Below are 24,984 nucleotides of genomic sequence, written 5' to 3' on the forward strand. Positions count from 1 at the left end.
CAATGAAGCCAAGTTCTTTCTCATAATCCACAGAATTAATTACCTTTCTCTTAGGTCGGATGGGATCGTAGTGGATGTTTGGGTCTATGAGCGTTAGACACAATTTGTTTTTGTTCATGTCACATACAGCTCCTACTGTAGCTAGGAAGGATCTTCCAAGCAGAAGTGAAGAGTTCCAGTTAAGCTCGATGTCTAAGACATGAAAATCTACAGGGACAAGGGCATTACCAATCAGTACCTCCAGATCTCTTATGATGCCTCCGGATCGTTTCTCTGAAAGATCCACGAAGGTGAAGGATTCTGTTGAGGGTTCGATGGTCAAACCAAGCTGGTCTGCCATGATCCTAGGGAGGATACTAACCGATGCTCCTGTGTCACACATTGAATGGGGAAATTCAACACCCTTGACTATGCATGGTATTGCAAACTTCCCAGGATTACTCTTCTTCGTCAATGTGATCATGTGTTTCATCTTTCCTTTGACTTGATGAAACATTCTCCTAATGTCCTCCTCAGTTACCTTTGTTTCTCTGAAGAACATCCACAACCGGTGTGTGAAGTAAGCTTCATCAAAAGGTTTTTCGATTGGGATTCTGAGGACTCGTTTACTGAAACCATCCATCTCCTTATCGTTAGCTTCCCTCTTGAGGTTTTTAGGAATCTTCTCCTTCCTTTTCCTTAACCTTCTCCCTTCAGATTCTTGTTCTTCTTGAACAGGTTCTGTTGAACTATTTAAAGGGTTGGGTTTTGGTTCTGGTGGGTTTGCTAATGGTTTAGGTGGTGGTTTGAGTGCATTGATGTAATCATTATCGATTGAGGGTAACCGCACTCGGTATGTCAGAGGTGCCTGTCGATCGATGGGAGGTGTGTTGTGACGATCGACGTCGGAGTCACTCTGTCGATCGATGGTTGAGTTAACCGATCGATCGATTTTTTCATAGAAAGGGGAGGGTGGGTGAGGATGCTTAGCTGCGAATTCTTCATGAGTTAGAATTTGAACCGCATTGCATTCAGTCGAATTGGCAGACGACGTCGATCGATGACTGGAGTAATCCGTCCATCGATCTTCATCATGGTCTGTCGATCGATGCGGGTTCATCGACATCGGTCGACACCATTGGTATCCGCCGAGACTCATGGAGCTTTCGATTTCGAAATCTCCTACCTCAAGGTTTTCATTTCTCACCACTTGCCAGAATTCATCATCTATGATGGCATTTACGTGGTGTTTCCCTTTGTCGGCTCGTGCCTCTCTAGCGAAAGCTTCTTGCCTCTTAATAGTCTCGCCCGTCTGAATTACTTGGGTTTCAAGTTTTCTCACATGAGTCCCTAAGGTCTCGATTTTGGTGTTCAGATTGTTGTAGGCAGAGTCTATCTTACCGTTGAAATCCACGGTGATTTGTTGTTGTCCCAACAGTACTCGATCAAGCATTTCTTCGATCTTGCTTTCCTGAGTTTGGGGTGGTGGATTTTGATAGTAAGAGTTCGAGTAGCTCTTGCTATTGTTGAAGAGTTTTTGAAATTGTGAACTTTGGTTACTTCTTTGGCCATTTCCAAAGAAGTTTTTGTTTCCGCCCTGGTTTCCAAATTTTTGGAATCTGGTACCTCCGATGTAGTTCACATCTTCTTCTCCTTCTGTATCTGCTATTTCTCCTTCAGCTGAAAAGACTTGCTTCCTAAGAAGCTTGTGCACCACATCTAACTTAGCTCTTACTTCGTCCATCTGTTCCTTCCCGATAGAGGCTACAGACTTCTTCCGTTCAGAGTCAGTGTTTTTGGTGCTGCTGCTGTTAGCAAGGTTTTCGATAAGTCTCACAGCTTCCACCGGATTCCGAGTAGTGAAGTTTCCTTCACTCGCCGTATCAAGAGCCATTTGATACTGTAAGGCGAGACCTCGGAAGAAAGTGCTTAGCAGCTGCACTTCATTAAATCCGTGGTGTGGACAGTCTCGCTGGAAAAACCTAAATCTAATCCACGCATCTTTGAAGGACTCTCCAGCCTTCTGCGAGAATGTGGAAATTTTGTTCCGAAGTTCTTCAGCGCGCGCCTCATCGAAGAAGTTTCGTAAGAAAGCATTCTTGATGTCGCTCCAGGATGTTAAAGATCATGTGGGTTGCTGCCTAAGCCAGTGCATCGCTTCTCCATTCAGCGTGTATCTGAAGAGCTTGCACAGCAGGTAATCTTCGGGGACTCCTTCCATCCGAATGGCAGCGATTAGATCCTCGAACCGTTCCAAATGGTCCATAGGATGCTCGTGCGGTAACCCAGAGTAGGGTATCTGCGACACGAGAGTGTAGTATTGAGGCTTCAGCTCGAAATTCTGCTTCTGGATCTCCGGAAGTCGAATCGCTGATCTGTTGGAACAGTACTCATCTGGGCGATTGTAGTCGTCCAGTGGTTTCGATCGAGCGTTCTCATCTACAGGTTGAGCAGCTTCTGTAGCATCAGCATCAGGGATTACAGTTTCCTGAGCATCTATTTTCTGATCTGTTGCATTACGCAGATGACCGGCCTGGTCATACAGATTTCCGTTCTCATCCTGAGTTAGAATAATAATGTTTACCATTTTTGACGATACGGTATCGATCGACGCACGCGGTGTAGTATCGATCGTTTTCGAACGATTGGGATCGATCGACGATGACGGTCTGGTGTCGGTCGACGGTTGGTTGTGCGTATCGATCGACGACGAAGTGGTTGCGTCGAGCGATGTGGAACGTTGACCTCTACGGATGGTGCGTTCCAAATGAGCAGGATCGTCTGAGAACAGCAAGTCTTTCTCCTTGTTGATTTTGGTACCGCTGGGCATGCACCTGAAAAGACAAGAAAAAAAAAGATTATTAGAAAAGGGGGTAAAGAAAAGAATAAGAATTAATAAAACTAAATCTAATGGCGATCAAAGCTCCCCGGCAACGGCGCCAAATTTGATACCACTCAAATTACCCTAAGGAGTGTTACTCTCATCAAAAGAGGTTCAGATGTAGTACTTAGGGATCGAATCCACAAGGAGCTAAGGAACAATTAAATCTAGTGTTTATTAATTCTAAATGTTGTAATGTTTTAAATAAAATAGCAATAGTAACTAGCGAGTAAATGATAAATGTAACTTAGGTTGGAAATGATATTAGATGCAGGGCCACTATTCAGGTGTTGGAGATTATAATTCCTATAGATGCCTAACTGTTGCATGCATGATATATTAGAGCTCATTCGCTTAACTCAGTGATCAGCTGTCGCATGTACCACTGGTTAACAGACTAGATCTTGTGTCTCACCGGTTAGATGCAGACACAAGAGAGTGTCGATCGATAGTCTATTAAGACGTCGACCGATACACTTTTGCCAACATCGATCGATTGTCAGTTGAGGACATCGATCGACGGGTTCTAGCCATGCCTATGCGCGAGTATGAAAATGCTCTACTAAGATTCTAAATTGGCGGTTAGCCCTCTCTAGCAATCCTAATATGATAGATAGATGTCAGGATGGGATAACAAGGGTGCTGGAATATGCAATCCTATGATCAAGTTCTAGTTAGCTAGGCTAAAACAAGCAATGAATACAAATCTATCATGAATATCACAACAAGGCAGAACTATAGTTTGGGGCTAATCTCACAAACCTATCTGAACCCTGGATCTAACAGTTGAACTACTCAGACATAGCAAAGCAATTCATATCAATAGATAAATAGAAACTCATAGAATAGATGATAAGAAAATGAAAACAAGGAGTTCCAATCACAAGTGATCTTCTCTTCCAATGAAACTTGTAACAAAACTAGGTCTAGAAAAGAAAAAGCTCTCTCTGCTGTCAAACACTTAGGCAGTATATATTCTACTAGGTTAAAAACTCGTCAGGGCATTTTGGTAATTTGGCTTGGCCTTGGTCTTTAAGTCTGCTGAATCCAAAATGTCGCGTCTGGTGTCTCGACATCGATCGACGGTACTTGTGTACATCGATCGATATTAATCTTCATCTGTCGAGGCATTTCCTGATATCGATCGTCAGCACTGATGCGCATCGATCGATTATTCTTCCTCTCGTCGACTTCTAAGTGGTCAGCTCGGGTGAAATGTCCTTTATGCTCCAAAATACTCCAAAGTCATAGCTTTACTCCGAAATGCACCTGAACCTGTAAACATACCTAGAAGAGTAGAAAACATAGATATATATATAGTAAAATAATAATATACCATGGATAAAAATGGGTCAAATCCAAGGTATATCAGCTCCCCGGAAAGCTTGGATATGTTACACACCGGCTCGTGCCTGTTAGTCAAGACCCGATTTTCATTACGGATCGTGGTGTCCGTTTGTTTGGCTGAGGGTCGCAGCATTGAACAACAAGACGATGTCGCTAGCTCGAGAATGCACCTTTGGTGAAGAAACTACTGGTTCATGTACTTAACTGTTGATCTTATGGATTCAGTAGGTAAACTTTGAGTGTACTCGGGAGTAGATCGGTTATCCTCTTGCATTAGTAAATGTTGGTCGCACCATTGGGTCGAATGTAGGAGGTAGAAATGTTTTGTTGGCTTAGGAGCGAAGCTTTCAGACCAAGGGTGTTGGTCCTGTCAAGAGATGCACCGAGAGGTGTTGAGGTGTTGGTCCGGTGTAGCATTCGGATCCTTAGGAGACCAATGCCAAGCGTCAATGTGGTATCTTGGTTAGCGATGAACATCTATCAGTCTACAAGGCTCTCGTCTTCTTGGTCCAAGTAGGTGGTTAAGAACCGGCTATTCCTAGGTCGTGGGAGTAGTATCGTGTTCATTGGGGTTTAAATTGCAGCAATGGTTTCAGAATGGTAGTGTAGGATCCATGTAGTGATTCTAGATGATACTAATCTCTTTGTTGTAAGTGTGGTTGAAACACTGTGGTGTAAATCATGTGTACCCTTATTTGGCTAATGAAAAGTTGAAGTTGAGTTAAAAAAACAAAAAAAAACTTTAATTAAGAAAGGAACCATGACAAAAAATCTGAAGTATATTTATACATTGTTACCATTTTGCCCCTCTTTACATTTCCCCCATTTCTTTTAGAGCATCAGCATTAGTCACAAAACCATATAAATTTTTCTTTCCAAATATAATATTGATATTATGTATATAGCTTAATTGTTTTATCTCTATAATATTATTTAAGAAGTCAGTTTCCTTCATATCACACTCGCGTTAATTCTTACGATGGTTGATTACTGAGATATCCTTAATGAAATTCAAATATTACATTTAATTACCATTATTAAAGATTATTTTCCTTTTTAGTATAGTTTATGTATTTTATTTTTACAAACAACATCCCTTATATATTAGTCGAGAAACATTACAACCTTTAAGTGTAGCCACGTGTCATCACCAGAATGAAATTCAGAATCCTTAGAAAATATGTTGGTTCAATTAAGTATATATTATATTTTTCATTAAACTAATCATAAAATTAATTAAAGTGTACAATTACTATTTTTTTTTCTTTACGGAATTGCCAAATATGACTATTATATATATATATATATATGACAATTAATGATTTTAATAATAAAGATTTGATAACAATTTATATCTCATCCACAGTTTTTGTTTAATTTTATATTATTAAAATATATTAAACAATCAATTTAGCTATAAAATTAAAATATAGATTTTTTTCGTATATGTTACATTTTTAATTAAAAAACGACAAAATTACTAAAACTGTTAAAATTATTATGTTAAAAATTAGTGATCAATGGTTTAACATCCCCTATATTTTAATAGAGAAATATTTAAAAAGTTTAGAACATGTAGTTTGTACTAATTAAAAAAATATCATGCTGAGTTCTCACATAATTGGAATGTTAATTTGTTTACGTGGCGGCTTGAAAATCAATTGAGAATTTTGTTAGTCCAAAATTAATTTGCTAGAGAATGTTATATTATATAGTATGTCTATTATGGACCATTCATTTTTCAAATTGAAATTTATTATATATATATATTATTTCCTTAAATAAAATCTACGGAATTACAAAGCTTGGAATCAAAATCTTAATTTTTTTGGATGAATTTGAAGAAAGAGTGAAAGATATGTGATTTGTGTGCACAATTAATGAGATATGAAGAGTAAAAATCGAAACTTTGGTGCATTAAGAATTTCAAATTGGTTGTTCATGGTAGTTAGTGTATTGATGACAATGACAATATTGTAAATACTTGGTGAAGATGAGGATGATAAGATAAAATAATCATTTTCAATAAAAGAAACAGGGAAAAATAAAGTTTCAAAAAAAACATGGGGTAGTTTTGTGTTTAACTTGAAATTTTAGGTCATATTTGAAAAACCCCATAATTTTAATAGTTACCATATTACTAATAGTTTAATACAATATTTTCAAAACAATAATTTTATAGTTTGCATGCAGTAATTTAATTTATTGCTTCAAATTATTAGTGACACCTTTCTTATTAAAATATGAACACTAAATAAAACCTTACATTATGTGATATTTATGAAAAATTATGTTCAATTTAATAATAACTTAGATATTAATTTCCTTAAGATTATAATTGTATTTAGATTTTTGTCATACATATATGTTACTCAAATTATTTGTATGAATTAAATCTTTGAGTGAATAACCTATATTAAGTGTAATTTATAAAGTGTGTGCTTCATTTAAATTGTTAAACCGGAAATTGTAATGCATTATTTTTGTATTTGTCCTTTTAAAACTGAATTTTCTCTCTATCTTTGTTTTTGTCCCAAACATCTTGGATTATTTAAAAATTATTTTTCAAAGTTAATTCTTTTATTTAATTCTTTATCTATAATACATCATGCTATATAATTTACACTTAAATCTACAATTACATTTGATAATAAATACACTGAAAATATAAATATTCACATAGAAATATATTTTTCAATCATTCATCGGTCATTTATGTTAATGAAATAAATTGTTTCAATACCCATTGCACTTTAAAAATTGCATAAGATAAAAAAAAACAATGACATTAATGAATAATATATGAATATGGTCTATATAAAATAAGCTTGATTATATTTTTCTAAATAAGGAGTCACTTACTTGTATTATTAAAATATAAAATTAAACCGACTACTATATTTAATAACAGAAACTTAATACACTTTCAAAATAGCATTTGTAGACATATTCATATTAATAGCTTATTTTTAACAGTGTAATACAAAAATCTAAATTAATAAATCTTAATTGTTAGAGATCAAAAATTAATTGAAAATATTTTGTTAAATTAATATCATAAAATTTATTAAAATGTGAAATATACATTTATATTTTAAATAATTACGAAATTAATTAAATATTTTTTATGTTTGTTTAAGTGAAAAATAGTACATTTATATTCGAAATAAATATAAAAGTTATTAAATACTTTAAAGTGTTTGCTTTAATGAAAAAATGAAATATATATTTATATTGTAAATAGAAAAATATTAAAAAAATTTATTCAGATGTAATTCAGAAAAATATGGAATACCTATTTGATTTTTTTTAGAATAATTAAAATAATTCGAATATGTATACAAAAATTCATTTAAATAATTTTCTAAGAGATTGTCCAAAATGAAATATCACATATGAAAAGGAGTTATAATTTATATTTTTTAATATATTTATAGGTTAAAATATTAATATACTTTAATTTAAAATATATTGTAGTATCCAAGGAATAATGATTTTTGGTCTTATTTAATTTAAAAACATTTAAAAATCTTACAGATGAGATGAGACTCGGGAATACGGATAAGTGGCGGACAAGGAGGTTTTAGGCAGAGAGAAGGAGAATGCTGGTTCTTCGCGCTCCCACAGGACCTGTCTCCGCCGCCAGATTCATCACCAAACCCAACCCTCGTATTCCTTCTTCGGATCCATGGCTCGGACTCGTTCCCTCCGCTAACACTCGCCGTCGGCGACGCGTCGTCCTCACTCTCTCTAACTCTGACTCAAACGGAAGCGTCAAATCCGCCACGCCTTCTACTCCACCTACAGGAGACGACACAGTCTTCGTCGGTCAAGAGAATGTTCCGCTCGAAGGCGTTATTCAATTCGATAAACCAAAATCAGATGCTTCAATCAAGAAATGGGGGTAAAGGTTTCTTTCTGGTTTTATTGTTTGTATTATTTTCTTTAATTCCAATTGTTGATTCTTTTGTGTTGTTGTTTTCTTCAGCCGTGTGGCTTTACTTGCTGGTGGGGATGTTTTGGCTTTGCTTATCTTCTCTGCAATTGGGAGATTCAGCCATGGATTCCCTGTGCTTAGCTTCGATACTCTTCACACAGCTGACCCTTTCATTGCTGGTAACGTTCTTTCCGCACAGTTTGTGTAATTTGTTTGAGATTGAAATGGAATGACAAAATTGCGTTGGCAGGATGGTTTCTGAGTGCTTATTTCTTGGGAGGATATGCGGAGGAAGGGAGAGGAATGAAGGGTCAGTCAAAAGCTGTGCTAGCAGCCGCTAAATCTTGGGCTCTCGGTGTTCCGGTAAAACTACATTTACCAGAAGTGAAAACTAGCAATGTTTGGGCTATACGTGTCTTATGTTTGGTTGAGAATAAAACTTTTTAACTTTTGTTATGTATAATTCTTGTGGAGTAGATTTGTTTTATGTCAATTGATGTAGCTTTGGGATGTTATCTCTTAACTACCATTTCATGTGTCTACTAAACTGTTTTAGAATTAACCATTGTGAATAGTTTTTCTATATCAGTCTATATTTGGTTCAAACATGAGTTTGCTATTTCTATCTATGTTTGGTTTTTAGAAAAATGTAAGGGTGATATTATGTGTCTATGTTTTGTTAATTTTTTGAAACGATGCTCCGAGTTTTGGTAGATGATTTATCGATCTCTAATCAGATTCAGGTAAATAAGTTTATCTTTTCTTTAATCAGTCCATTGTTGTGTAGATGTTGTTTTTTATGTCAACTGGCATGTAGTTTTAGGATGTTAGTGTCTCTGTTAACTTTATGTTTATGTGTTCCGCTAAACTGTTTAAGCTTCTTCATCTCCTTACAGCTTGGGGTGATCATAAGGTCAACCTCGTCAGGCCACATCCCATCTTATAGCTTTATCTTGGTGACAATGGGAAGTACTGCTGTTTTACTTATTGGGTGGAGAGCACTATTATTCAGTGTGCTTCCTTCAGAGTCAAAGAAGAAAGATGATACATATCGAAAAGGCAGCGCATTCGAACTATTTGAGGTATAAAAAATACACTTTAGTTCAGAAAAGTTGACATCATCCTGTAATTTTGTTTTTAGATGTTGCAGTTTGCCTGTTTTCTGTCCATCGTTTTTGTATCAGATTTCATTTTTAGTTTTCTTGCATATGGTCATTATTTATCCATCTTCACCATCTGTCCAAAGGTATTGATCTGACTTCATTTATGTTGTTGCAGTTGCTTACTTCATTAATAAGACGGTGGTAATGGAGCTTCGCATCCATGAACATACGGGCGAATGGAAGTTTATATTCTATATGCATATATCTCATCCTGTCAGCAGAGGATATATTTGAAAAGTTCCAGGACAACTGTAATATTTATATATAGTTGCAGGGAGGGATGCCATTACTTGTGCCAAGCAATTCTTACCTGTTGTCCCAAACAATTTCTATAATGTATGAAACTCGAAAAGAGTCACTTAAGCACACCAAAATGTCAAACAATAGTGAGTTTTCAAGTGATGAAATCGATTGGCAAGTAAACAATTATTAAGAAAACGTGAGAAAAATGAAACACTGAAAATGTAAAATTTACAACTTCAAAATTACTACCACCAAAATTTCTTTGAAAGAAAAAATGGTTGTGGATATGAACTGAAACTAATTCTTGATGATGATGATTTCTTCCTTGGTGCCTCAGTATTGCAGCTTCTACACTGTCAGAACTCAAATCTTAAAGCTCCTTGTTCAACTCCATCATCTCTTCCTCAAATCTACTTCTTTTTCTATTATTTGCTTCTCAAATAGATAAGTGAGTGCTGGAGCTTCAATCTTATCACTCAAAAATTTCGATAGAACTCTACAGTAGTTCATTGGACCAAACTCCCATGTTCTAGATATATTATAATACTAGATCTTGATCCGCGCTTCAAAAAAGCGGATTTTCTTTGGATTGTAAACAAAGTTTGTGAATTAGTATTTTTGAATTGTTGTACATTATTATGTTACAAATTCACTATATCGAAGAAGGGTATTTGTTTAAAATTATATAATTTATGGATTAGTTTATATAATATTTGGTATGTACACTCTTATATAACTCTATTTTAGGCCTGAACATTTTACCGGATCCGAAAAACCAAACCAAAATAGCTTTGGTTTGGGTCCGAGTCCAGGGCGAAGTACATATTTGATTTTCTTCTTCGAACTGCGGTATCTGTTCGATTATGGATTCTAGCCGAGACCCAATCGATATCTAAATTACCTGAAATGTTTTGTGCATATTTGGGTATTTCAGATATGTATTCGGTATTTTAAATGTGTTTTCGGTATTTTGAATACTTTTTAAGTTTCGGATCCAGGTTTCCGATTATAGTTTCGAGTTTCGGGTAAAATTTCAAAAAATTTAAAAAGTATTTTGGTTATTAGGAAATGTTTTTTGGGTATTTTTGTGTTTCAGTGTTTTTGAGTTTTCGGGTACTTCAAGTTTTTTTCGAGTCTCAAGAGTCCTAAACCGATTCGGATCCGTTACGTATCCAAAAATTATAAGTATTTTATAGGTATATGATTTTTGGACCCAGACCCTATAGGAATCGACCCAAATCCAAACCAGAAAATTTTAAATACATAGTTATGTCCAAATGATTTGGATCCAAAAAATCTAGACTCGAAAGGAACCGATCCGCACCCAACCAGAAGACCCGATGCCCAGACCTATTTCTCAAACATTATATTTTATGTGCAGTTTATAAGAGTTATATTTGTTGAGTTCGTGAGACTTAAGATTTCCTTGGTAAATTTTGGCTAATTTAATAGTATAACTTTGTAAAGTGTTTTAATAATTTATAGCTTATATTAAATAAAAAAAATCTTTTAAACCCTTTAATAAAAAATAATTTAACGTAAAATATATAATTTTGATTTTTTACATATGGTTTGCTAAAGTGTTTGTATTAATTTTGATTTTGTAAATATTTGGAGCTATAAAATGTAAGATGACATAATATTGTATGATGTATGATATATGCTAACTTTTAAATGAGTTTTGAAATCTTATGATACGGTGGCGGTCAGGGGCGAAGGCACGTTGATGGTAATGGGTGCACATGCCCCTGTATAAATAACCAGATTAAAAAAATTTAGGCTAAAACAATTAAAATTTGTTAGCTAAAGTGGTAAAATTCAAATTATGCACCCATAGTTCACCAAGTTTAAATCCCCTTTATGCTTCCTTCTATTAATAATGCACCCCTAGTATAAATTGTCTAGCTTCTCCCCTGGTGGTGGTCTTTCTGAAAAACTCCATTGGAGAAGATGGGTTTTGATAGAATATAGGTTTGTTGAGTGATGACCGTGTTAGCACAATGTCGTATCCAATCCTATTGAATAGCTAATCTCATAGTTTTATCAAGCCAGAAAGATGAATTTGCTAAGGAGACTCTTTGTCTCCATCTTCATTCATCTTGTGTGCAGAATCTCTGATGAATATTCTTAATGTGGCTTGAAAGAGTGGCAAACTTCATGGTATCAGATTGAGAACATATAGTCGTCTGTTCATCATCTCCTCTTCACCGATGATACTTTACTGATATGAAGGGCAGACAGGGATGAGAGTGCTGTCATCGTTGAATGTTTAAAATGCTAAGAAAAAGATTATGGTCAAGAGATAAACAAACTGAAGTAATCAATCATATTTAGAACAAAGGCACCAGATCAGATCAAAGCATAAACCAAATGTATTTTAGAGAAATAAAAAGAGGGCAGAGATGGGATGTATCTTGGCCTTTCGGAATGTTTCAAGGGATTGAAGAAGAACCTGCTGAAGTTTTTACAAGAGAGTGGAGATGGGAGTTATCTTGGCCTTTCGGAATGTTTCAACGCATCACGGTTGGTTTGCAAAAACTCTTTCACATGAGCGAGAGACTCTATTAAAGTCAATCGCCTTAGACCTCCCAGTCTATGCCATCTCTGTTTTAAGCTACCTAAGGACCTATGTAACAAATTCACTAACTCTATTGTTGAGTTTTGGTGGAGCAATGGATCCAATCATAACAAAATATCTTATATAGTGTGGAAAAGACTCTGCAAAAGGAAAGATGAATGCGGACTGGATTTTCATGACTTAGTCGATTGAACCAGTCCTTCTTGGCTAAATAAGCATGGCTTATTCCAGATACAACTCTTTAGTCGCCAGGGTATTGAAGAATAAGTACTACAAGAAAGGATCCTTTATGGATTGTGTCTTAGGCACAAGACATTCATTCGCTTGGAGAAGCATGCTCCATGGAAAGATCTGTTGAACAAAACGATGGTTATAAGGTTTAGACAAATAAGTGGAGCATAGTACCACCCAGACGCTTACGTGGATTTTACATTGTGTCTTCAAGCTTCTAGTTCCTAATATGGGTCTATGGAATATGCCGAGAGTAAGACAACCTTTGTAGAGGAAGATGTATTGTTTTAAACCTGAAAACATAACGTCACAAAAAATATTCATGGGTCGTCCCTAGGGACATAGTGTACATAATATTGTAACATCCCGATTTTTGGTATATATAAAAAGGGTTAAGAGAATTAATTTGGCTACCTATATCACTAAAGTTAACTTACTTTTTTCTGTCACACATCCGTTCAGAACTCCAGAGTTAAGCATGCTTGAGCTGGAGTAGTAGAAGGATAGGTGACCAATCGGAAAGTGATTCGCGATACCGTGCGAATAAGGTTAAAATACAAAAAAAGGTCGGGTGGTAATTGCAGGACTAGTAAACAATGATTTCGAGTCTTGGAAAAATTAACGCACCGTCCGTCGGATGGGACCCACAAGCCGAGTGAGTGGGTGGTCTATTATCCGTGGACTGTCAGGACGTTACAAATAGTATCCCTCTTTCCGAAAGAAAGTTATCGAGTAGTATTTTAATTACTACAGACTTTCCTAAAAATTTGACACTTTGTGTGGAGAGTGTTGGCTGTCTCAAACAAGTTGTATCAAGAGGCATCCAAGTGAATCCGGCATGCAAGTTGTGTGGAGTTGGCTGAGAAACTATGTCATACATTGTTTTTATGTCAATTGGCACATACGATTTGGATGGCTGACAAACAACCACTACCATCCTTGGGACTTTCCACAAACTCTGTATTTTTCTTACATACAATTTCCCGAGGATCCTATGATACATCCGGAAGGCTAGAAACTCATTGATTTTTTAGAAGATCAAATTAGCCCATGCTGCAATTCTCAGAAAAGCAGAGGAGGATGCAACGATCTGGTTTAATATCAACTTCCCTAATCAGGCTAATCTCAATGTTGCAAATGAAGTGCTAGTACACGAAAGATGCTGGTATGCCCCACCAACTAGTTCGCTCAAGTTTATTATATAGGCACATCGTGGATCAATGGTTATGTGAATTGTGAAGCATCATGGATTTTACGTGATTGCAAAGAGAAGACCCTTATGCATATTCCTCTGGGAAGAGCCAAGAAGAGTTTAAACTGTGGGCCACCTTTTCAGTGGTTGACGTTCAATCAATGAGACTCGACAACATCATCTTTGGATCATCGTTCCTTCTTGCTCGAGAATGCTTGCAGCGTCTGGTTCGTTCTCCGATTTGTCACACCTTTCAAATGACATTGTTACAAAGCTGTAAAAATTGCAAATTTGGAGCCTAGACTACGTGGTACCAGCAAGAAACTTTATTACCCTGAAGATTTGCAGAGAGTGTAACCACTGATCATAGATACCACTCCTGCATTGCACGGAATGGACCCAGATGGCTCCATCATCCGATTGCAGAAGAGGCATAGGTACCCTCACGCTGCTGTTTTTAGGCTATTTTCTTGTTTCCTTCATGGCTTCTGTTATTCTCCATTGCCTACCTACTGGTATGGGTTTGAATGTTGTTTTCACCTTTGGGTCCTATTTGCCGTGATAGCTATTAAACTCAGTGTTTAAAAAACAAAAACAAAGTAAACAGATAACAAATGCTTTCGAACCCCGTCTTCATCGGGTACATTATATCCGATTATTAAGGAAACGCAAACGAAAAAATATCACTAGAGTAGTAGTGTGTAAAGATGAATCATTAGGAATAAAAGTCTCTAAAAGAAGTAGAAAGGTTTCAGATGAAGAAACAAATGTTATTATCCACTTCTCAGCGATTAAAGTCTGATTTCACCATCTTCCCCAACCTCTCCATCCTCTAACTCATCATTACCACCTCGACGACTACTCTCACGCTGCTCTTTCTTCTGTCTTTTATGCCGACTTTCACTGTCTGATTCTGGTGTGTTTGCGTGCTGCCAGGAAAACCATCTCTCTTAAATTTTAAACATCTTGTCAAATTTGAAGCTTAGCTGAGTCAGAACTGAGGTCGAGAGGAAGTACCTTTCTTGATTTTTTGCGATCATTACCATGTTTACGGGATGATGACTTCTTCGACTCCTCTCTGTCATCCCTATCAGAACTGACATCATCATCAGAATTGTGATGGCGTCTCCTATGTTTTCTGTCTCGATCTTTTCCTTTTCGTTTCTCCTCTTTCTGACCTTCACTCACATCTACATCACCATCCGATTCCTCCCTTTTGCTACTCCTCTCTTTTTCGCGTTCTCTTTCCTTTTCCCTTCTCTCCTTCTCCTTGTCTTTCCGCTTCTCTTTCTCCTCCTTATCCTTCTCTTTCCTACTCTGAAACTTCCACAACAGTAAAATCTTAGACACCTGTTTTCAACATACAAAAGATCATAAGAGTTTCCAATTACCTTTTCCTCATCACGCTTACGCTCCTTCTCCTTTGCTTTTTCCTGTAAACTTGTTATGTATTCCTCAAAAAGCCCTCTGCTAACATTATCATCTCCAATCGATCTGAAGAAATCCGAAATGGAGCCTTTTTATTCTCTTATTCAGGGTGTTTGCTAAGAGCTATGAAGATTCTTGTTCTAAAGCAAGAAACAATATACCTGTACTCTTGACTTTCTTCAACTAGTTGTTTGACATCTTCCCAATTTGAAGCTGCGTTTATTTCCTAACAGAAATAAATTTATGTTTAAACGTCCTAGAGAATTCAGAGAAAAGTAAGTCACCATGGGTAAGATATACCTTGAAAGTGCGCAAAAGATTGGTAAACTCTTCAGCCAAACGCTGAAACTTTCTGGCTTCTTTTTCTTCTTTTTCCTTCATCCTCTCAACCAAGTCATTATATATGAGCTGATATACAATGGAAAAAGACACATTAAAGCCTATTCAACTGAGCTTTCAAAGATACCTTCACAAATCTTTGTTGTACTCAAGAAAATATTTTCAACGATTATTAATTCACAAATGTTTACATAAATCTCATCAGCGACTAGTTGCGAAATAACGCAATGAAGTTGTGATAGGTTAAAGCATGCCATGAACAACAATTTAAACTCACTGACTACAACACAATTTAGAAAACCGTTCATGTCGAAATGTTATCAGCTGAAAAATGTTATTTCTCACAACCGAGCTAGTACCTTTAAATTTATGTCTGATACTGGTTGAGAACTGAGATCTTCTGAAAGAGCAGATTTAAAATCTTCAAACATCCATGAGGAGACCATGGAAACCTATTATAGAAATGGATTAGAGAAAAGTTTGGCATAGGAATAAGCAGAAACGCTAGCTAATCTTTTACTTACCTTCCTCGACTTCATCGCATCCTTTACGCGACTCTTGTCCTCGTGATACTGTCCATTAAAACAAAACCGGTTTAATTTCTCAACTATTAGATTCACGCAAAGCTATAATAGTACAGCCATTGAGAAGTATACTATATCTACTCCAAATTACCTGCTTGTCTAATTCTTCCGTGATATCTTCGAACAAGTCTTTCGGAGTTGAGCCAGACAAATTAGATGCAACAGCTTGGTATTGAGGCAAGTCTCTTACCTGTTGAAAAAAATAACTGAGTAAAAGAATCCAACATAATTTTTTCAACAAAGATGTAAATTGGTTGTGCACCTCAATGCAATATTCCAACCAGTACGTCTTGGCTGTAAGGATGCCAGCAGCGACATGTTCTTCCAGTAGTGTACGAAATGCATCACGATTTTTTCTTTCAGCGCGCCTAACATGTTCCTAGCTCGACATGAAAATGAAATAATTAGCTTTGGACTCCAGAAGAACAAATATGAGGTTACAATTCTTAACATCGACCTTACCTTCTCTACCCTCTTCAGCTCCTCTTCCTCCTTCTCCAGGTCATTAATGTAATCCTGGGATAACAAACATTAGAAAAATATTCTAGTGGTGACAGCCTGAATTTCTCGATGAAGTTACGTACCTCAAAACCAATCAAACGATCTATTTTTTCAAGACATGAGCATCTTTCATCATCCTCCAGTCTATCCTGAATTTTTCTCCATTGTGTACTTGCCTTCAAAACGTATTATATAAGACATTATGGAAAGGTCTATAACGCAAAATATTTGTAGGAATTAGTTACACAAACAGTTGTATACTTTGATATAGTCACAGGTTTCAAGAAACTTCCGATACTCTGCCATCTTCTGCCGATGTTCTGCCACTGCCTTCTCTCTTTCCTGCAGATTAAAGGATCCATGATGTCAATCTAAAAATGAATTTGCCCATCCTACAAAACAAAACAAAAATATATATTCTCTATAGATGCTTCAAAAGCCATCATGCTGGCGCACCAGATCTATGCTCAGCCCCAATCTAAGTGACCACCAAAAGCCAATCTAAGTGACCACCAAAAGCATTAGCTTGCTATAATTATGTCACGTCTCTTATGATTATCCAAGGTAGAAAAGGACATTTGAAATGGTAACAACCAGCAATAATTATCCCTCTTGTAACACCTCAATGCTCGTTTCCATGGCATGGTTTGTTTATAAGAGCAAAGTATTTTATTAATCATCCAAACTGAAAAAAGCAAGATAATTACCTTCCTCTCAAGTTCCACAATATAATTGTCAAAAAGATCTTCACGATCCCTTGGGCGATCAACAGCTTTAAAACGCTCATCATTTTCAAACAAACTCAAAGCTTTGCTGGTGAGGAAAAAGTTTCTATTAGCACATACGTCACATACAATAAAGACAAGAACCAACGATTCTTTCATTAGCTGAAAGCCAAACCTCCATTTCATGGATGATGATAATTCTTCACACTCCTGAGGTCACGAAATACCATTATAACACTTAAATCAGCTCATGAACCACACTAAACAATGAACACCGAACTTCTGAGTCCTTTGGTACATACCTCTAGCATCTTTACAAATTCTTCCCGCGCTTTCTTCTGTCTCCATCGCCTTTCCTCGGCTTCCACTTTTTTCCGTTGACCGAGATACTGGCACATTAGAATTGACAATCAGATATAAGCATAAAGCTACTGAAAGTGGAGATCTACCAGTGAGAACTGAGAAGTTGATTGCATCACAAATAAAGACAGCAATACTTTACAGAGGGATATTTAAATGCATTTGCACATCATTCCTAAGAACCAACAAAATATATACCTCGTTAAAAGCTTGTTTCCGCTCACCGAGTGTCCTCAAAGCACCATATCTTTTATCATGAACAATCTCTTTCGTTGTCTACAAGGAGATGATATGTCGGTAATGATCAGGAAGAGAAAGAATACATGCCATATCTATTAATGGCATCCACAGTACCTGTTCCCATGTCCAGTCGGACTGAACATTTACAGATTCCAAAAGAGACTTGAAAGCAGCTTTGGCCTCCTAGAGAAACATAAACAACAGTGCAAAAATAGACGGATGGGTAAACGATTAGAATTTTACAAGAAACATAAAGATACAGATAACAGGAGGAGAAAATTAGGTTAAGAAAATACCTGCTTAGTAGCATACATCATCGGCTCCTCAACGTTTGCTTTGTCACCAGCAGGTGTCATATTGGATTTTCCATTCACCGAAATTTCCTTATAATCAACCTAACGAAAACATTCAATGTAATTAGAAAGCATATTCATGAAACAACCAAATCACCGCACGTACAGTAAACGCTGAATATATTTTTTTCAAAACTTGTACAATGTATCTATTGACCTCGATATACATGAAAATGAATTAGATAGCAGGGAAGCAGAACATATAGGACTACACTATTAGATTCTATGCAAGTCATTATAAAAAGGCATAGCAAAGTCATGCCTCATTATTTGGTGCTGGCGCTCTATCATTTGATTCATATGCCCCCTGAGACGATAAATTATCCAATTTCCTAGTAAGAAGAGCATACAAGCTAAATTCAGAGACGTGATAAGAGTGCATAATCATCAAACAAAACTTCCCAAACAAAATGGTACATTGCAGTAGCCTCAGTATCACTAGTTGCAGCAAACGTTGGAGTAACAGAAGCAACAGGGGGAGGACGGGTGACAGGTACAGCCAAACCCGCTGGAATAGGACTTGTAGAATGCCCAGGAATTGTTGAAGATGTACTGGGAACAACAGCGGTAACAGGAGTGCTAACAGCTAGATCAGACGAGGATGCAGTAATGCGGGATAGAGAGGTCGATTCATCTTCGGAATGGGACCTCTTTGCACTAGCTAATTCGGCTTGTTCCCGAGCTAACTGCACAAAACAACAATGCAGGTTTAATGTAGGGGGCCGCATTGGGAAATCTGCATATGAGATAAGTAAATTGGCAAACCTTTAAATCTTCCGGAATTGTCCACTTAGACTCCTTTGTAACCTTGTTATAATAATATCTGCATATTTTAAACAATAAATCAGTTGCAACAAAAGAGCATAAGCAAGAAATAAGAACCAGTGAAACTTAAAGATGCCTACTTCCTTCCTTCAGCTGTTGTAAATTCCTTCCACACAGTGGATGCATCTGCCCTCTGTAAAATGAGATTATAAGTTGCGACTTGCGAGAAACTATAAAATCATGCAAAGATAGGATAGATTTTGATGTATAAATTAATATTGTTTCCACAGAAACCCAAAACGTCATTAAAGTAATCGGATATAGCAGAAGAGAAAATTAAGATCTCTGTGCTCCTATATACGCATAGTAGCAATATGAACATGTCCACCACACGCCAGACTCAGGCTCCAAGACAGGAGTTTATCAGGTCTATCAATAAACTTGGTTTAATATAACCCCAAACTAATCCATCAGCTTCACGATAGCATTCAGATCTCATATTTCTTGAGTATGGTTCAATAAAATTGTCTTGTAAATCAAAAACTAGCAGAGAGAGAACAATACTCACTACACAAACAACAGGAATCCTCTGAAGAGATCAGGGCAACGGTACTTTTGAAGTTCTATTATTATTCTAATAAAGAAAACGAGGGCAGAGAGTAAAAACTATTTCATTTAAAAAAATAAAAATAAAATACGAAAAAGAAGATCAGAAATAAATTAATCCATCGAGAATAATAAATCTGCAATCTGACCAACCTGTCTATAAATTTTTCACCAACATATTTACACAAGAAAAGTGAGAAACAGAGAAACATTGCTACCATTGGAACTAACTAAAAGTGAAAACTTATCAAATCTCACACTGAAAAGAAAAACAAATTAACATGGGTGCAAAAAATGGTCTGGCATCACCTAAGAGAATGCCAAAAGTATATTTGCCTGTTTTAAAAAGGTGAAAATGCCTGGCTTCAAATAAGCACTTAGCAGTCGTTACATCTCTCAGTCACCATGGAGTTTCCAAACCAGTAGAAAAGAATAAAATAAAACATTTTCCAGACAATGCATGCAACTGTTTACATCACTAGTGAAGTGGCACACGGACAAAAAGCACCTTCCATGATAGGCAGGATGAAAATCATCTTAGAAGAATAACTAAAGTCTTACCTCAAGTGGTGTCATCAGTTCAAGAGGTTTTTCCCAACTTGATTGTTTAGTCTGCTTGTTATAATAATACCTAGAAAAGATAAGTATCCATCAGATAACTGGAAAAAGTTTTAGGTACCATAGATCCAAAACCATGTACGAAAATCCGCATGAAAAGTAATCAAGGGCATGGATATATGAAAAGTTCAAAAAGTGATTACGATCAATGATAATCAATTTGTAACGGGGACTGCATGAATATAGACAAAAAGGAGGATAATCGGCCTAAATCTTAATCATTAGTTCAGTAATATACTTTCTACCATCAGCAGATGTATGCTCCATCCAGTCAGATGCAGATTGTGGAGTCAGATTTCCCTGTTATTGAACAAACACATAAACAGAAAAAAAAACAGACACAACTGGTAAGTTAGTTGAATGGTCCGCATAAAAGAGATGGTGCATACATAGAGACTAGAGAAGTTTGATAAGAGTTCATCAATAATTGCCACATCAGGTAACTAGTGAGTGAGTATACATTTGATGATTTGAAAAGGTTCGGATGATTAGAGGTATCGATTTGAAAAGCTTGAGAGAAATTTTGGGCTCTCTAGAACAAAAACCTAGGTCATTGGGAATTCCAGGTTCAGTGTCTGTTATTCATCCTTAAGAAATTAAATGAAACAGTTCATGTTATCAACCTTATCATCAGAGCTTGAGCTAAGTTAAGGTTCAGAGAAAATATACTCTATATACTAACATTTGCTATCAAGTTGGGGAACACTAGATATTATCTCAAGAAAGTAGGGAGGAAAGTAGTGAAATGCCATAAATGATAAGAGGTATATGTGGGTAGCCTCAATACAATTCAACATAATCTGATTGATTTCACAGTTAATAGGCATCAATACTTACTGGGTCAGTGGGAGTGGCTGGTGTCTGCTGAACAGGGGAAACAAGTGTTGTACTTTGAATTACAGGAGGAGCAGGCCAAGAGTTGGCTGCTGGTGGGACACTACCAGATGCATGCATCTGCGGAGTTGGTTGTTGCTGACCATAAGATGAAGGTGTAAACTACAAGATCAGGAATCCAGGAAAGTGAAAAGCGTATAAAAAGGGGTCATCAAAATACAGGAAAAGCAAGAAGCCTCACTGAATATGAAGAAGAAAATGGAGGTGGTCCAGATGTACCAAAGCCTACAACTGGAGGTGATGATGATGCAATATGTCCAGGCTGACCTGGTCTCACTGGAAAAAGCTGCTGAGAAAACTGACTTTGAACATTTGGTGGTACATGTCCGTAGGGGTGATGAAACGGCTGTTGTGAAGCTGCAGGAACAAATTGCTGACCTTGTTGCCCAGGAACCATCGCCCGAAACTGCTCAAAGAAAGACAAGAGTAAAGATTAAATCATAGAAATTCAGATCTTATCAACTTTTTCTTCATAGGTTTATTAAAACCTTTCCCTACATCAAATTGCTTAGAATCAAATTTCAATAGAGTGAATTCGAGGACTTTGCGTACCTGGGCACCAGAGGACTGAGGAGGATTGTTCGACATGTTCCAACTAAATTAGCTGCTGCCTCTCTCCGATTCGAAGCGAAAGCACATACCAGGAACCCGAGAGTATGTATCGCTGACGACCAACTCTCGCCAATTTCCTAACCCTAATCAAATAATTTCGATGACCACGCGTTACATTGTGTGCGCCTTTACTGAATTTAAAACAGCAAGGAGTCTACATGTACGACTACAAAACGGCATGTAGTTCAAGCTTAATCTGTTTGAAGTGATTGTTTTGTTAGTTTTTTAGATTTTGGTTTCTGATTTTTAGATTTTGGTTTTGGTTTTGGTTTTGGTTTTTAGATTTTAGTTTTTAAATTTTGGATTTTGATTTTACAGTAGATTCTAGTTTTTTTGAAAATATGAATGGTTGTTTTAGCTTTTGGTTTTTGGTTTTAAATTTAGTAAGATATTTAATAAATTTTTAATTGTTTTTTCAGTAGTATTATTTCTATAATAAGTAATATTTTATTAATTTTAATCAATTTTAGGTACAAGAAAAAGGGGAATTGCCAAAAATATCATTTTCCTTATACCACTTTTTCAATTATACACTAACCAACTATACCACCAGATTTTTAATAGGAAAATGACCACTATGTCCCCTAATTAATTAAACCTAAACTAATTAATTACTAAAAGCTTTTATCTAAACCATCGATAAAAAAAACTCATCTATATCTTCTTCCTCGATGTGAGAATCCGGCGAGCTCCGGCATAGGATGAAAATCGGATATGTGAGGCGAGAATCCGGGGAGCTCCGGCAAAGGACGACGATCGGATATGTGAGGCGAGAATCCGGCGAGCTCCGGTAAAAGACGACGATCGGATCCGTCGGTGATGGTGAATCTAGTCCCTGGCGTTCTCCTCAAGCACATGAACACCGGCGTCAAAATCGCCGGAGAACACATGTCCTCTCTCTTACAAGTCGTTAGCATCGTCTCTGCTCTAGCAGGAGGTGAGCTTTTCCCAAACTAAGGCTTTTATCTCAAAGTCTCAGACTCCTCACACGCTACTTACGTCTCTCTCCCTGATGAGCACGATGATTTGATTCTCAGCGATAAGCTTCATCTAGGTCAGTTTATACATGTAGACATAGTCGAATCCTCTTCCCCTCTGCCTATTCTTTATGGTAGACAAAGTCAATCCCTAATTCACCTACGAGTTGTTACTCGCTGCCTACTTCTTTTGCAAAGTTTGCTGATGGGGTTAAGAAGCAACAGCACGTGAAGCTATAGGTGTTGTCAGAGAGAGGGAGGTCTCCTTGATGGTTTCTTGGCCTTTCGAAATGGTGCTGTGGGCGGCGTAGTTCCTCACGGTTCAAAAGTTATGGGTTTTCCAAAGTTAGAATCATTTTAGATCCAAAAAAAAAATAAAAAAGGGGTGCAACACGAGGACTTCCCGGGAGATCACCCATCCTAGTACTACTCTCGCCCAAGCACGCTTAACTGCGGAGTTCTGATGGGATCCGGTGCATTAGTGCTGGTATGATCGCACCCGTTAGTACATGACTCGCGATTCCATATGTCCTTTCGTTCCGACAATTCGAGTGGATGGCGTGGGACCCACAAGATTTGTTGGCATTTTTTTTTCTCGAACGAAAGTGCGTCGAGATTGATGTAGAACACAACAACAACAACAACAACAACAACAACAACAACAACAACAACAACAACAACAAACACTCGAAAAAACGCATCGCGACTATTTTACGCTCCGTAAATTTCAGCAGCCCGTTTGAGGGTCAAAACGGCTGAATTTGGGGCCGAAAAATCGCGACGTCCTTTAACCGCCCTTGATGGTTTCTTGGCCTTTCCGAAATGGTGCTGTGGGCGGCGTAGTTCCTCACGGTTCAAAAGTTATGGGTTTTCCAAAGCTAGAATCGTTTTAGATCCAAAAACAAAATAAAAAGGGGTGCAACACGAGGACTTCCCAGGAGGTCACCCATCCTAGTACTACTCTCGCCCAAGCACGCTTAACTGCGGAGTTCTGATGGGATCCGGTGCATTAGTGCTGGTATGATCGCACCCGTTAGTACATGACTCGTGATTCCATATGTCCTTTCGTTCCGACAATTCGAGTGGATGGCGTGGGACCCACAAGATTTGTTGGCATTTTTTTTTCTCGAACAAAAGTGCGTCGAGATTTATGTAGAACACAACAACAACAACAACAACAACAACAAACACTCGAAAAAACGCATCGCGACTAATTTACGCTCCGTAAATTTTAGCAGCCCGTTTGGAGGTCAAAACGGCTGAATTTTGGGGCCGAAAAATCGCGACGTCCTTTAACCGCCCTTGATGGTTTTTTGGCCTTTCCGAAATGGTGCTGTGGGCGGCGTAGTTCCTCACGGTTCAAAAGTTATGGGTTTTCCAAAGCTAGAATCGTTTTAGATCCAAAAACAAAATAAAAAAGGGCTGCAACACGAGGACTTCCCGGGAGGTCACCCATCCTAGTACTACTCTCGCCCAAGCACGCTTAACTGCGGAGTTCTGATGGGATCCGGTGCATTAGTGCTGGTATGATCGCACCCGTTAGTACATGACTCGCGATTCCATATGTCCTTTCGTTCCGACAATTCGAGTGGATGGCGTGGGACCCACAAGATTTGTTGGCATTTTTTTTTCTCGAACAAAAGTGCGTCGAGATTGATGTAGAACACAACAACAACAACAACAACAACAACAACAAACACTCGAAAAAACGCATCGCGACTATTTTACGCTCCGTAAATTTCAGCAGCCCGTTTGAGGGTCAAAACGGCTGAATTTGGGGCCGAAAAATCGCGACGTCCTTTAACCGCCCTTGATGGTTTCTTGGCCTTTCCGAAATGGTGCTGTGGGCGGCGTAGTTCCTCACGGTTCAAAAGTTATGGGTTTTCCAAACCTAGAATCGTTTTACATCCAAAAACAAAATAAAAAAGGGGTGCAACACGAGGACTTCCCAGGAGGTCACCCATCCTAGTACTACTCTCGCCCAAGCACGCTTAACTGCGGAGTTCTGATGGGATCCGGTGCATTAGTGCTGGTATGATCGCACCCGTTAGTACATGACTCGCGATTCCATATGTCCTTTCGTTCCGACAATTCGAGTGGATGGCGTGGGACCCACAAGATTTGTTGGCATTTTTTTTTCTCGACCGAAAGTGCGTCGAGATTGATGTAGAACACAACAACAACAACAACAACAACAACAAACACTCGAAAAAACGCATCGCGACTATTTTACGCTCCGTAAATTTCAGCAGCCCGTTTGAGGGTCAAAACGGCTGAATTTGGGGCCGAAAAATCGCGACGTCCTTCAACCGCCCTTGATGGTTTCTTGGCCTTTCTGAAATGGTGCTGTGGGCGGCGTAGTTCCTCACGGTTCAAAAGTTATGGGTTTTCCAAAGCTAGAATCGTTTTAGATCCAAAAACCAAATAAAAA

The 24,984-nt window shown here is 37.5% G+C and overlaps 2 protein-coding genes and 5 non-coding genes across 12 annotated transcripts; 2 read left to right on the plus strand and 5 right to left on the minus strand.

The window, feature by feature from the left end:
- The first annotated feature begins 1,928 nt into the window (after nucleotides 1-1,928).
- LOC117129409 lies at nucleotides 1,929-2,034 on the plus strand. Its single transcript, XR_004453058.1, has one exon. It is a non-coding gene; the product is annotated as a small nucleolar RNA R71 (small nucleolar RNA).
- A 5,697-nt stretch (nucleotides 2,035-7,731) lies between these two features.
- Nucleotides 7,732-9,705, plus strand: LOC103849531. 2 transcript variants are annotated; one of them, XM_009126288.3, is made up of 5 exons: nucleotides 7,733-8,111; nucleotides 8,196-8,323; nucleotides 8,395-8,507; nucleotides 9,041-9,226; nucleotides 9,423-9,705. In XM_009126288.3, exons 1-5 carry the CDS (start codon nucleotides 7,810-7,812, stop codon nucleotides 9,450-9,452), a joined length of 759 nt encoding a protein of 252 aa, XP_009124536.1. In that variant the 5' UTR covers nucleotides 7,733-7,809; the 3' UTR covers nucleotides 9,453-9,705. The 2 variants fall into 2 exon arrangements, with proteins under 2 accessions (XP_033137855.1, XP_009124536.1); XM_033281964.1 differs by lacking the exons at nucleotides 9,041-9,226; nucleotides 9,423-9,705 and adding an exon at nucleotides 8,701-8,837 and having other exon boundaries at nucleotides 7,732-8,111; nucleotides 8,395-8,632.
- A 4,412-nt stretch (nucleotides 9,706-14,117) lies between these two features.
- Nucleotides 14,118-21,718, minus strand: LOC103849529 (pre-mRNA-processing protein 40A). Of its 5 annotated transcripts, none has more exons than XM_009126285.3 (27): nucleotides 21,517-21,718; nucleotides 21,146-21,370; nucleotides 20,908-21,066; nucleotides 20,309-20,370; nucleotides 20,014-20,083; nucleotides 18,987-19,039; nucleotides 18,847-18,904; nucleotides 18,499-18,767; nucleotides 18,344-18,413; nucleotides 18,025-18,123; nucleotides 17,843-17,911; nucleotides 17,687-17,764; nucleotides 17,431-17,517; nucleotides 17,304-17,338; nucleotides 17,111-17,216; nucleotides 16,665-16,745; nucleotides 16,487-16,579; nucleotides 16,365-16,418; nucleotides 16,165-16,281; nucleotides 15,994-16,092; nucleotides 15,843-15,890; nucleotides 15,678-15,770; nucleotides 15,280-15,387; nucleotides 15,141-15,205; nucleotides 14,943-15,045; nucleotides 14,569-14,868; nucleotides 14,118-14,480 (listed from the first exon to the last, which is right to left on the minus strand). In XM_009126285.3, exons 1-27 carry the CDS (start codon nucleotides 21,550-21,552, stop codon nucleotides 14,343-14,345), a joined length of 2,775 nt encoding a protein of 924 aa, XP_009124533.1. In that variant the 5' UTR covers nucleotides 21,553-21,718; the 3' UTR covers nucleotides 14,118-14,342. The 5 variants fall into 5 exon arrangements, with proteins under 5 accessions (XP_009124533.1, XP_009124532.1, XP_033137854.1 ...); XM_009126284.3 differs by having other exon boundaries at nucleotides 14,569-14,874; XM_033281963.1 differs by having other exon boundaries at nucleotides 14,569-14,874; nucleotides 17,111-17,338; nucleotides 20,908-21,042.
- Nucleotides 21,719-22,935: 1,217 nt separating this feature from the next.
- On the minus strand, nucleotides 22,936-23,054 carry LOC117129503. Its single transcript, XR_004453147.1, has one exon. It is a non-coding gene; the product is annotated as a 5S ribosomal RNA (ribosomal RNA).
- A 412-nt stretch (nucleotides 23,055-23,466) lies between these two features.
- Nucleotides 23,467-23,585, minus strand: LOC117129343. Its single transcript, XR_004452994.1, has one exon. It is a non-coding gene; the product is annotated as a 5S ribosomal RNA (ribosomal RNA).
- Nucleotides 23,586-23,972: 387 nt separating this feature from the next.
- Nucleotides 23,973-24,091, minus strand: LOC117129505. Its single transcript, XR_004453149.1, has one exon. It is a non-coding gene; the product is annotated as a 5S ribosomal RNA (ribosomal RNA).
- A 389-nt stretch (nucleotides 24,092-24,480) lies between these two features.
- Nucleotides 24,481-24,599, minus strand: LOC117129450. The gene has a single exon (XR_004453099.1). It is a non-coding gene; the product is annotated as a 5S ribosomal RNA (ribosomal RNA).
- Between the last annotated feature and the right edge of the window lie 385 nt (nucleotides 24,600-24,984).

The sequence above is a fragment of the Brassica rapa genome, chromosome A10 (assembly GCF_000309985.2).
Source record: "Brassica rapa cultivar Chiifu-401-42 chromosome A10, CAAS_Brap_v3.01, whole genome shotgun sequence".
Lineage (NCBI taxonomy): Eukaryota > Viridiplantae > Streptophyta > Magnoliopsida > Brassicales > Brassicaceae > Brassica > Brassica rapa.